Raw genomic sequence first — 13684 nt, 5'->3', positions numbered from 1 at the left:
TGCTCACCTTGTGATTATCAGCCCACCATGTAACCACTCTGCCACCAGGCTCCTCGAATGAAAGCAAAGCACCATTCTAATCATAAAAGTACCAGAGTGTTAGCCAATCATCAAGACGAACTGGGTCCCAAGAAACAAGATATTATCCACTAGCCTTCACTGGATGACAATTTGAGGACTGCATCTTGGTAGCAGGACAGAACCCTGTTACCTCCAAGAACTGGGAAATGGGACTGGGGTTGAAAAAATGACTTAATGCTGCATCCAAAATATTCAGCAAGAAACCCTCCAGTTTCCAAGGTCTTCCATCATGTGAAAAGAGTTGTGCTGCCTAAACCCGAGTGGTGAGAATGGAGACCCTTCAAGAGCCTGACCTTGCAGGTGTCAAGGGCCTGCAGAGATGCAAAAAGGTATCTGTGAGGACTCTTCTGAGAGGAGAAAAAGAAAGGTGGTTTTTGAAATGATGGTCAAGTCTGTTGTCAGAGAGTTGATTGCAACTCCCGGTGAGCCTGTAGGACTAAGTGGACTGCCCTGTAGGGTTTGCAAAGCTGTGATCTTTACAGAAGCAAACTGCTGCACCCGTCTCCCGCACCCTGACCTTTCCATGAATACTGTGCTACCAGGGCTCCCGAAAATGATGGGTAGACAAATGCTAATTCAAGTGCAGGGAAGGCCATCTAAAATAACAGGGAGGTTGTCAAAAGTTGCAGGGCAAGACAGGACATTGGGAGGTTTGCAAGAATTAAAGGCAACAGGGACAAATACTGCTATGTATGCAATCCTGCAATTGTGGTGATCAATGAGTAAGTAGATGCTTGTATAGATGTGGGCGGGGAAAGTAGGAGCAGGTGTGGGCGGGAAAGTAGGAGCATGTGTGTGTGTGCATGTGTGTGCGTGTGTGCGTGTGTGTGTGTGTGTGAGTACATTTGACAGAAGATTTTTATATGTGGGTATTTACCTTTGCTGCAAAAATATCTAAATGTAGCAGAGCATATGGGGGCAGGGGAAAAATAAAAACTCTTAGGCATGTATATATGCAAATATATTTATATATGAGGATGGGGAAATAGATCTATGTGCATATATTTATACATTTAGTATTAAGGTAGCAGATGGACATTGGGCTTCCACACAAGTACTCCCTCAATGCAAGAATACTTTGTTCTATTAAATTGGCATTCTATGATGCTCACCTTCCTGATACAACCACTTAAGACAAAAAGGGTGAATAAGAAAATGTGGTGAAGAAAGCTGATGGTACCCAGCTATCAAACGATATAGAATCTGGGGTCTTAAAGGCAAACAAATGGCCATCTAGCTCAGAAGCAACAAAGCCCACATGGAAGAAGCACACCAGCCTGTGCAATCACGAGATGTCAAAGGGATCAGGTATCAGGCATCACCAGAACAAAAAAATTTATCATAGTGAATAAGCTGGGGAAGTGCAGAGTGGAGACCCAAGGCCTATTTGTAAGCCACTGGACATCCCCTTACAGAAGGGTCTTGGAGAGGAGACGAGCCAGTCAGGGTGCGATGCAGCAACGATGAAAAATACAACTTTCCTCTAGTTCCTAAATGCTTCCTCCTCCATCCCCCACCCACTCACCACCACTATCATGATCCCAATTCTACCTTGCAAGTCTGGATAGACCAGAGGATGTACACTGGTACAGATAGGAACCGCAAACACAGGGAATCCAGGGAGGATGAGCCCTTCAGGACCAGTGGTGTGAGTGGCGATACTGGGAGGGTAGAGGGAAGGTGAGTTGGAAAGGGGGAACCGATTGCAAGGATCTACATGTGACCTCCTCTCTGGGGGACATACAACAGAAAAGTGGGTGAAGGGAGATGTCAGACAGGGCAAGATATGACAAAATAATAATTTATAAATTATCAAGGGTTCATGAGGGAGGGGAGCAGGGAGGGAGGGGGAAAATGAGAAACTGATACCAGGGCCTTAGGTGGAGAGCAAACGTTTGATAATGATGAGGGCAATGAATGTACAGGTGTGCTTTACATAATTGATGTATGTATGAATTGTGATAAGAGTTGTATGAGCCCCTAATAAAATGATTGAAAAAATGCTTAGGGTATCTGGATTTAAATTTTTTTTTAATTTTTTAAAAATTAAGTAGCTTTCCATTACCTCAGCTAACTTTCATTGAATAAAACAGTGTACCAGATTTCAAGGTATTCAATGATGAGTAATATATCATACCCTCCCAAAGCCTGTAGTCTGCAGGAGGGTATAAGAAAAACACGGAAGTGCTGTCTCTGTATTTGATTCACCATAAAAAGACTCGGATGGAGGTGGGGCAGGAGCTATCAGTAGCTGTCATTTGTTAGGCACTGGGTCAGACACCACATTTTCTAACATGAATCCTTATAAACACCTTGAGAGAGATGTAAATAGCTAGATGTTGCATAGACCCTTTGCTGTGGTCGTGAGTTGTCGACAAGGTACCAAAGCTAAAGTCAAAAAGGCATCAAGTACAAAGGATGCTAAAGAGAGGCCATGGAGGAATGGGATCCACAAGTAAATTTTTTTTTAATAAATCATTTTATTGGGGGTTCTACAGCTCTCTTAACAATCCATGCATCATGTTGCCATCATCATTTCCAAAAGATTTTCTTGCTATTGAGCCCTTGGTATCAGCTTCTTTTTTTCCGTGCCCCCCCTCACCCTCCCACCCTCATGAACCTTGATAATTTATAAATTATTTTTATTTTCATATTTTACACCATCCACTGTCTCCCTTCACCCACATTTCTGTTGTTCATCCTCCTTGGATGGCAGGGGCGGGGGTTTGTACATAGATCATTACAATCGGTTCCCCCTTTCTCCCCCTTCTCCTCTTACTTTCCCCTTACTCTCATGGTATCACTACTCTCAATATTAGTCCTGAGGGGGTTATCTGGCCTTGAATCTGTGGGTTGACAGCTCTTACTTGTAGCAGTGTACAAGCTCTGGTCTAGCCAGATACATAAGATAGAACTTGGGTCATGATGGGGGTGGAAGGAGGAAGCATTAAAGAACTGGAGAAATGTTGTATGTTTCGTTGGTGTTATACTGAACCCTGGCTGGTTCATCCCTTCCTTGTAACCTTTCTGTGAGGGGATGTCCAATTGTCTACAGATGGGCTTTGGATCTCCACTCCAACCTCCTCGTTCACATCAAATTTGTTTTTTTGTTTTGGGTCTTCTGATACCTCCCACCTGATCCCATGGAAACCTTGTGATCACCCGGGTTGCTATGCTTCTTCCGTGTGGGCATCGTTGCTTCCCGGCTAGATGGCTGCTTGTTTAACTTCAAGCCTTTAAGACCCCGGACACTATATGTTCTAATAGCTGGGCACTATCAGCATTCTTCACCACATTAGCTTATGCACCCATTTGTCTTCAACGATCGTGTTGGGAAGGTGAGCATCACAAATGCCAGGGTATTAGAATAAAGTGTTCTTGTGTTGAGGCAGGGCTTGGGTAGAGGTCCAATAGCTAGCTGCTACCTTAATACTTACCGTAATCTATAATATATGTGCATAGACATCTATCCCTATCATTATCTATCAATATATTTACATATGTACATGCCTATGTTTATACCTCTATAAATGTCTTTTGCCTCCTATTTCTTTCCTCTATTTACTTTACTTTTCTCCTGTTCCCCTATCATGTCTACCTTCATTTGGCTCTCTGTACTTCCTCTTGGCTACATTGCACTTGATGGAACCCCACCAGGCATTCTATGCCCACCTTGCCATTGATTTTAGATCTCTTGTTGTCCCCTTGTCCCTGGGTTTGTTGGCTTTCCCATCCCTTTCCCCCATCCCCTCCTCTCCCCTGTCCCCCCAGAACTATCCATCCTGTTGTTTTCTCCTTGGCATTGTTTATCCTGCCTATCTTATATAGATAAACATGAAAAAAATACCCTATAAATAGTTCCAGGTCTGTCTACTGATCCTTATGAATGTTTTCTGGCCAGGTCTGATACAGTGCCAAGCCCTGCCCCAACCCCCTACCCACGAGTTCAAAGCCTATTTTCAGAATTCCTCAAGGACTGTTGCTTTGCTCCCCTTGCTGCTCTGTTGTGCTCCCTTCTTGTTACTCCCTGGTGTAGGGGTCAGACCGGGCACAATTCTTGCACTGTGTCTCTGGTGCTATCCCCCATAGCACTGTGGGTCAGTAAGGGGACGTCGTGTTTGGTGGTGAAGCCAGCCCTACGGTCTTCTCTGTGCATTGGCTTCTCTGAGTGGCAATATCATGCTTGAAACTTGGTGAGCCAGGATGCTATATTCTCTCTCTCTCTCTCTCTCTCTCTCTCTCTCTCTCTCTCTCTCTCTCTCTCTCTCTCTCTCTCTCTCTCTCTCTCTCTGTCTCCCCTCCCTTCCTTTCTCCCTTCCTCCCTCCCTCCTTCCCTCTCACTTTGCTCCCATGTGGTCTTGGAAGACCTGCCACACTCCTGAGCTGTATCTTCAGTACTTTCCTCTGTAGTGCATTCTCCTGGGGGAAGGGCTCGATGTAGCTGGGATAGGGCCTGGCCCTGCATTCCTCTCTGTTAGGTCACTGCTTCATGCCAGTATGTTGCCCTGAAGGTTTCGCACACAAGGTTTAGTTATTTTGACAAAGGTGCCACATGATTCTCCGTCATTTTTGCACTGCATTTTTCAGAAAGTCAAGGCTAAACCATATGGAAGGAGTAGTGAATGGTCTGGGTTGATTGGGACTGAGAACCTTCTTGGGGCATCAATGAGAAATCTACCTCGAAAGTTGTTCTGGACACATGTTTATGAATGATCTTGCTTGTCAAGTCTAGGACACTGAACTTTATTCATGAGAAAGGGGATTCATTAAAGATTAATTAAAATTTTAGCTTTTACATATCCAAAGGAAGCGAGAAGGGTTGTGGTATAGCACAGATAATTAACCTCTCCCCACCCCCCGCCCCAAGAGAAAAATTAGGAAAGATAAGAGCAGCAGAGAAGCTAGTTTTAAAGATATTGTGATGCTCAGGTAAGAACTGTTACAGTAAGACAGATGGCGGTGAAGGTGGTGGTAGTGGTGATGGCGAACTTGATGTGGGTGCTGACAGAGGAGGTAGGGATCAAAATGATGATGGTGAGTCAGGGAAAACTAGAGACAGCTGTCATAAGGAGCTCACAGATTTGTGCCTTGTACATTTCTTTACGTTAAAAATATGGGTGCATAAGCAAATGTGGCCAAGAAAGCTGATGGTGCCCGGCTATCAAAAGATATAGTGTCTGGGGTCTTATAGGCTTGAAGATAAACAAACGGTCATCTAGCTCAGAAGCAACAATGCCCACATGGAAGAAACACACCAGCCTGTGAGATCATGAGGTGTTGAAGGGATCGGGTATCAGGCATCATCAGAACAAAAAATCATATCATTGTGAATGAGGGGGTGGCATGTGGAGTGGAGACCCAAAGCCCATTCGTAGGCCAATGGACATCCCCTTACAGAAGGGTCTCAGGGAGGAGACAAGCAAGTCAAGGTGCAATATAGCAACAATGTAGCATACAACTTTCCTCTAGTTCCTAAATGCTTCCTCCCCCCACTAATATGGTCCCAATTCTACCTTATAAATCTGGCTAGACCAGAGGATGTGCACTGGTACAGATAGGAACTGGAAACATAGGGAATCCAGGGAGTATGATCCCTTCAGGACCAGTGGTGTGAGCGGCAATACCAGGAGGGTGGAAGGAGAGTGGGGTGGAAAGGGGGAACCGATTACAAGGATCTACATATAACCTCATCCCTGGAGGACAGACAACAGAAAAGTAGGTGAAGGGAGACATCGGACAGTGCAAGATATGACAAAATAATAATTTATAAATTATCAAGGGTTTGTGAGGGATGGGGAGCGGGGAGGGAGGGGAAAAATGAGGAGCTGATACCAGGGGCTTAAGTGGAGAGCAAATGTTTTGAGAATAATGAGGGCAATGAATGTACAAATGTACTTTACACAATTGATGTATGTACATATTGTGATAAGAGTTGTATGAGCCCCTAATAAAATGATTAAAAATATATATATCCAAGAGCGCGCACATAAAACTACTTGACTCGTTAGCGCTCGTCCAATAGCATATGTAGTATCCCAACAATAGCTGTATGCTATTGAAACATCGAGGAAGTATTTGGCACCTCGTTTGGGTGCAGTTTGAATTTATCTTGTCTTTTTTTCACAATAAGCAATATCATATTTCAAAATTCATGAGCCATATCTTAAGTCCACACAACCAATGGTCACCACATTGTCTTGTGGGATTGTGTGACCCATATAAGCTCAATAAATCTCTAAATTTAAAAAATCATCTATAAATCAAGCTGTCACATTCATACAGAATATGCAATGAATTTAAAACTTGTGGGGAACATATTTAAACATATTCCCAGTTTTCACAAGCTGAACAGGCTTTAAGAAGGCACATACGCACTAGCTCCCAATAGGATGCCGAATGCATTCAGTCCCTGTGCTGCAAGCCTGGCCTTCTTGAGAGGACAGCCCTTCCTAGTGAGAGCCAGTAAGCTCTCGGCACATCTCTGAGTCGTCACAGATGGAGCCGTGCTGGGATGGCAGGTCAAAGGCTGCACTTTAGTGGTGTGATCATTTTGCCTTAAGTAAAATGCAAGGAAAAACTCTATTCTAATGGATTCCTAATGATATGTCATTTTTCTAGCTCAGTATTCAACTTCCAAGTAGCCCAATATTTTATGGATAATTTCAAACTTTCTATTATGGTCACAACATTGTGATTATTCACAAAAGAATTGTTTCCTCTTTGAAGTAATACTAACACAGATACTCTCTAGAACAGTGGATCCCAACCTTCCTAATGCCGTGACCCTTTCACACAGTTGCTCACATTGTGGGGACCACCCCAACCGTAACATTATTTTCGTCTACTCCATAACTGTCATCTTGCCACTGTTATAAATCAGGCGACCCCTGTGAAAGGGTCGTTTGACCCCCAAAGGGGTCACAACCCGCAGGTTGAGAACCGCTGCTCAAGATTATTTAAAATGCAATTAGCTGGTGTGATGTTAAAGAGATTTTTCTTTACAGATCATTATTCGCAGCTGTGATAGTATAGAATGTAAATGCATTTTGTCCTAATTTAAAAAAAACCCTAAACCAAACTCACTGCCATTGAATCAATGCCTACTCAGAGTGTCCCTGTGGTGGGTTTCTGAGACTGTGACTCTTGAACAGGAGTAGAAGCCCCATCTTTCCCCTGCATAGTGGCTGCTGGTGTCGAACAGCTGACCTTGTGGATCACAGCCCAGCGTGCCCCAGTCCCTTTTAAAGCCTGATGTGGGCCTCATCAAATGGTCCTAGAAAGAAAAGACTAAAGCTTTGTCAGCAAATAATGTAGTCTAGTATAACTATTTTGCCATTCATACCTCATAGAAATAAAAGACCCTTTAAAACAGTGTTTAAATGACTGAAAAAATTAATATTGCTTATATGTTTATAATTCTTTCCTCTATATTCACTCCATATTAAAATGGAAGTTTTAAAAGATAAGCTTGAGAAGAAATAATTATACAAATTCAGATTTTTAAAACATATTTTGCATAACTGTCGCTATCCACATTAGCATAATTTATGGTATAATTTCTTCCAAGCCCTAATCTTAAATTTCCTGATCTAGAATAGGACTGGTTTTCACAGACATATTTGCTCTGCCAACATGTTGACTGCCAACATAATTTTAAACAAATAAATGCAAAGCCAATTTTTTAAAAAGCAGGACAGTTATTGTTTATTTGCTTGTTTTTTATATCGTTTTATTAGAGGTTCATACAGCTCTATCATAATCCATAAATACATCAATTGTGTAAAGTACATTTGTACATTCATTGCCCTCATCATTCTCAAAACATTTGCTCTACACTTAAGCCCCTGGCTTCAGCTCCTCATTTTTACCCCTCGCTTCCCGCTCCCGGCTCCCTCATGAACCCTTGATAATTTATAAATTATTATTTATTATTTTGGCATATCTTGCCCTGTCCTCCCTTCACCCACTTTTCTGTTGTCCATCCCCCAGGGATGAGGTTATATGTAGATCCTTGTAATCGATTCCCCCTTTCCAACCTATCCTCTCTCTACCCTCCCAGTATCGACACTCACACCACTGGTCCTGAAAGGATCATCCGCCCTGGATTCCCTGTCACCAGTGTACATCCTCTGGTATAGCCAGATTTTTAAGGTAGAATTGGGATCATGATAGTTGGGGGGGGAGCATTTAGGAACTAGAGGAAATTTGTATGTTTCATCGTTGCTATATCGCACCCTGACTGGCTCGTCTCCTCCCCAAGACCATTCTGTAAAGAGATGTCCATTGGCCTACCAATGGGCTTTGGGTATCCACTCCACACTCCCCCCCTCATTCACAATGATTGATTTTTTTGTTCTGATGATGCCTGATATGTGATCCCTTTGACACCTCGTGATTGCACAGGCTGGTGTGCTTCTTCCATGTGGGCTTTGTTGCTTCTGAGCTAGATGGCCGCTTGTTTACCTTCAAACCTTTAAGACCCCAGATGCTATATCTTTTGATAGTCGGTCACCATCTGCTTTCTTCACCACATTTGCTTATTCGCCCGCTTTGTCTTCAGCAATTGTGTCCGGAAGGTGAGTGGACTAATCGTTTGTACCACAATATTGCTGTGAGTAAAACGCAGGGGGGAAAATCCTATCTTAATGGATTCCTAATAATATGTCCTTAGACACTGCAAATAAACGCACCCAGGGAGTGGTGGTGCTTGGTGGAAATACCAGTAGCTTTTTTAATCCCTTTGACCTAGGTCAGCCCTTCATTTTATCATAAATAAAACCGAGATAAATGAAAATTCTGGTACAGAGTGAGTCAGTGACAGAAGCTGGGCTCACCATGTACAATAGCATTCCTAAAGAAGACAGCAGCAGCCCGAAAGCCACGATTCTGGAATGGAGCAGAACAGCAAACATGCGGATTCAAAATGAGCTACCAGGCACGAAGAAACTGACCAACGACGAGGAAGAAAAGCACAAATCAGAGCCAAGGGGGGTGTAAAGGAATAGTGACGGTAGATATTACAAAGATAAATTTAAAAGGACGGTGGTGATAAGACATTTGGAAAAATAATAATAAAAACAGGTGACAGAATCATTGATTTCATGGTTTACTTTTTGTGAAAAATGGAGAAAATAGATGGAGATTCTGGAATATAGTAGCCCACATGTAATCATGGTTACCTTGACAAGCTTTCACTTCAGACTTGCAAAAGATTGCATGCATAATACACAGAATTCCAGTGTGTCCCAAACCTGGACCAGATTCATTGACAGTTAATATTGTAACACATCTGTTTGCTCTTTCTCTTTCCATCTGACAGTTGCAGACGCTGTATCCCTTTGCCTAAAGCCTAAATGCATCTGCATGCATTTCCTCAACACTAAGATATAAGAACCTTGTTTATTTTATAAATGTTTTTGTACACATATATTAATGATGTATATATCTATTGGCCTTGAAAAAAGTTCAAGAATTTTACATCAAGTGATATAAAGTTTGTGAAAGTGCTGTTTTAAACTGTAAGCTTATTATTAGAAAACACAAGCTTCATTTGCACTAATTACACTTTAAGATCATACATCACTTTTATCTGAAGCTAAAGGGAATTAGCCAGGGCTGCAACATATCCTCAGTGCAAAATGAGAAAACCTAGTATTTTAATAATTTTCTGTGTATATTCTAAATTTCGTGGTAGTTTAATCTATTAAACTCTCAATTTCCAATGAATTTAAAAGTGGAGTAAATAGAGACCAGAAACTCTGGAAGGTAACAGAAAATTGAAATGCTCCCAAATTGCTAGCAAACCAGCAACAAGTGAAAACTTGATTTGATCTCACAGTAGGGTGTATTTTTTTAGATAGGTCAAGGTATATTGTGCAAAGGAATATGTATAAGTGAAATCAAATTCTTCCAAAAAGAACAGACTTCATTTTGAATATTTTAAATGCATTTATAAGCACTTTGTGGATCCTATCAGCCTTTCCTAAAGATGAGTGACCTGTAAATGATTTGGGAATCTAGCACTTCTCAAGGTCTTGCCCTGGGCTTGGTCTGTGTCTTCATAGAGGCGTGTCTTGCCAGGAAATACCAGGCATGTGTCCATATTTTGCAATAAATTAAGCTTCTGTCGACAATGGAGTTAGTCAACTCATCGCTTCAAAATGCACATTAGAAACACTTGTTTCTTTTCTTTAACAGTCAGTTCTCACTTTGCCAAAGTTTTGTGGACTTACAAAAAATAAAAAAGGATCAATGTTTACAGATTAGAATGAAGCGGTGGGGACTTGTACCTTTGTGCCTTGGGGATGGCTGGCGGCGACAACGCCTCTGGCTGCAGCAGAGGGGCCTCGGCTCTGCTTAGAACGAGTTCCCCCCAGATTTGTCTTCCTGTCTTCAGGGACGGCTTCCTGCGTGCTGCTCACAGGATGTGTTGCCGCAGGTCCCTGGAAGGGCACAGAGGCTTGTTGGTCTCTTGCCATTTCGTTTTGACCTTCCTGCTATTAAAATTAACGAATTGCTGAAAGTGGCCCATACGTTCACTTGTTCTGCTTCTACTGTACACAGAGCGGCCTGGGCGGGCTGTTAGTGCGTGAGGTTGCTGCTGCGCAGGCTGCTCTCTGCCTTGCGGTGGATTTCAGCGAGTTCAGAGTACCAATGGCCTTCACCTTCTCATTTCCTGCTTCTTTTGCAAGTTGGTCCACAAGCCCAATTGCACCACCGGCTATGTTCTGAAAGGGGCCAAGTCCTCGCACTCCTCCTGGAGCGCTCTGATCCTGGGGGACCTCGGGGTCCACCCACCCCCCCCACCCCCGCTTGTCCTGCTCAGGAAGGGCAGCCCGGCCGCCCCAGAGGGGCCTGGGCCGTAGCTGGTGCCCTCTAGCTCATCTTGAGAAGAGTCGCTGACACCGAGCGACAGGGGAAGCCAGGAGAGGTATGTCACAGGAGCGAGGCTCAGGAGAGAATCAAGTCCCGTTGCTGGTCACAGCATTTGCGTGTCCAAAACATTGGTACGTGACGTTGGCCTATTGTGGGGACTTTGAGCAGGGGCAGGTAACAATGGCCGTCTGTCGGTGTTTCTAGACAGGAGCAGGATGGCATTTGCATGGCTTAGCAAGCGTGCCGGCTCCCACTCTTCCTTGCTTCGCTTTCCCTGGAGAATGCCATCCAGTACCTGGATTCATCCACCAGGTGAGATTCATTATCAGAACTTTATTTTAGTTGAATTGCCACCGAGTGGATTCTAGCTAAACTCACTGCCATGACTGACTCCTAGCGACCCCATGTGTGTCCACGTGAAAGTGCCTTCCACGGGCGCCATTGGCGGTGAGCTTGCTGCACCACATCCCCAGGCCTGTCTTTGGGGGACCCTTAGGTGGATGGAACACCAATGCTCCCATGAGAGCAGAGTGCTTATTAGTCATTTGAGCCACCCAGAGCCCCCAAGTTTGTAATCAAAGACATTTCCGTGTGACCTGATCTGACGGAGCCTTCTTTTAAGGGGCTGATGCTGGAAGCCACTTGAAGGAATGGGGGGTGCTGAGAACCTCAGGGTTTCAAAGCGCTCCGTCTTCCCTTGCAGGTGAGCGAGATGGAAGTGAACGGCCAGTTCGAGTCTGTGTGCGAATCCGTGTTCAGCGAACTGGAGTCCCAGGCGGTGGAAGCCCTGGACCTGCCCGTGCCGGGCTGCTTCCGCATGCGGAGCCACAGCTACGTGCGGGCCATCGAGAAGGGATGCTCGCAGGACGATGAGTGCGTGTCCCTGCGGTCCTCGTCCCCACCTCGCACCACCACCACCGTGAGGACCATTCAGAGCAGCACCGGTGAGTGAGCCCCGCGCCTGTCCCCTTGGTGCCGCGCACCTGGGCCTCCGGCTGGAGCACACGCATTGATCTTGCAAACACATAGGCACTGGTACTTGCCTCTTCCCCAGACTCCTGCCCCTCCTCTGGAATCCTTCAGCACCACCTGCTCCCTCTAGCTCTCTCTCTGCTCTCCGCTCAGGAAACTGCCAGTGCACACCACCTGGGACTAGCGAGCCCGGTGGGAGGTCTTTCCCAGACCCCGCCCTCTGGCCTCCTAGCAAATGGTCCCAACCAACTTCAACTCTCGCCTTTGAGTGGTGTGACTGCTACAGGACTACACTCCTGTCTGGTGAGCATCCCAGGATGCATGGGCTTGGTTCATGCAGTAGGGGTCCAAAAGGTAGCGCTCCCACAAGATCTGGGAGGGAGACAATAGGGAGGCAGAAGTGAGTGATGGAGTCAGAGCGATTGAACAGGAGTAGTCTTTGATGAGAAGAGGAGGCAGATTTCTTTCATTCCGTTAAACACCCTGCACCAGAACGTGGCCACAATCGCTCTCTTTCTCTCTAAATTGCACTTGGGTTTCACCTGGGAAACTCTAATTTTATCCGTAAATTTTAGGCACGGAAAGCACAGACTAGCTTAACTGGTTTCCATGACACTGAAGCCTGCCCAGCAGTAGAGCCTGAGGTGATGTACAACAATGTGCATGCTTTGTTTTGTTTTCTGGTAGCGTTTCGATGGCAAGAGAAAGAAAAATCCCATCTTAAATTAACCGAGCTTAACTTTATGATTAAAATCAGTATAACTCCAATACGAAGAAGTCATTCTAAAAGTAGCTTATAAACCTGGCTAGAGTCGAGGTAAATAATGATGACTAAATAAGGAAGAGCCTTGAGAAAACATCGTATATCCAGTTTTAATTCCAGGTGTATGGAATTTCAGCAACTGCCGCTCAGACTAGGGCTTCTGCAGGCTTCAGCAAGAATTGGTCTCAAGTGGAAGTTAAAATCCAACTAACTGGAGCTCTGGGGATGAGCTAGGAACTTGTTAAAGAAAGTAAAAAATCATAGGATTAAACCGAGAATGGAGGTTCATTCTCGGCCAGTGAAAGCTGCAGCCCCACGGTGAGGAGAGGGAGGCTCCGGACAGGCCCTGGCTGCAGGGACCTCAGCAGCCCTGTCTCTGGCTGGCTCTCCAAAGCAGGAAGAGTGGATGTGCATTTTGGCTCAGGAACACGTTCTGCAGTAACATAGCAAGGATATTTAAGCCTGGTTAACCCGTTGACCAATGAATTAATAGAACTGATGAAGAGACCGTTGCAGTCAGTGTGGGCATGTCTGTGTGCATGTCTCTCTCCATGCATAAATGTAGTTGTGAGGTCTGCCCTCTTCCGAGCGCTTATCACTGTGTCGTTTGGCGTTTTCATGGCCCTGTGGCCACCCTGTCTATCCTCCCCCAGTGTTTCCTCTTGTCCTCTCGAGGGTGACCCCATCACCCACCAGCATGCTCTTTTGGGCTGAAATTGCCCCCCTAAAAGTACAAATGCAAATCCTTGCCACAAATTGCTAAGGGGCATGCTCTGAAGAGGAAAGTGAGGTTCACACCTTCCCCCAAGTCAGGGATCGGCCAACTTTTGAGATGGAAGAGTCAGTCCTGTCCCTTACAATAATTTAAAAATTATTCGAGTGTCGTAAATATGTTTTCACAAACAAACAAGGTCACCATTATCTGAATAACACTCTTTAATTGTTTTCGATTTTACTTCAGAGCCACGTAGCCAAAGAGCTACCGTTTGCCAA

The 13684-nt window shown here is 44.6% G+C and overlaps 1 protein-coding gene across 1 annotated transcript in view; it reads left to right on the top strand.

Moving 5' to 3' along the window:
- The window catches only part of DLGAP1 (DLG associated protein 1), a 394837-nt gene that overhangs the window by 182497 nt on the left and 198656 nt on the right, over nt 1-13684 (top strand). Inside the window, 1 exon segment of the mRNA XM_075532913.1 lies at nt 11660-11900. Coding sequence (XP_075389028.1) covers nt 11660-11900 — 241 coding nt within the window.

The sequence above is a fragment of the Tenrec ecaudatus genome, chromosome 15 (assembly GCF_050624435.1).
Source record: "Tenrec ecaudatus isolate mTenEca1 chromosome 15, mTenEca1.hap1, whole genome shotgun sequence".
In the NCBI taxonomy this organism is placed as follows: Eukaryota; Metazoa; Chordata; class Mammalia; order Afrosoricida; family Tenrecidae; genus Tenrec; species Tenrec ecaudatus.
Note: the sequence above shows the minus strand (reverse complement) of the source record. Positions and strands in the feature narration are given on the sequence as shown.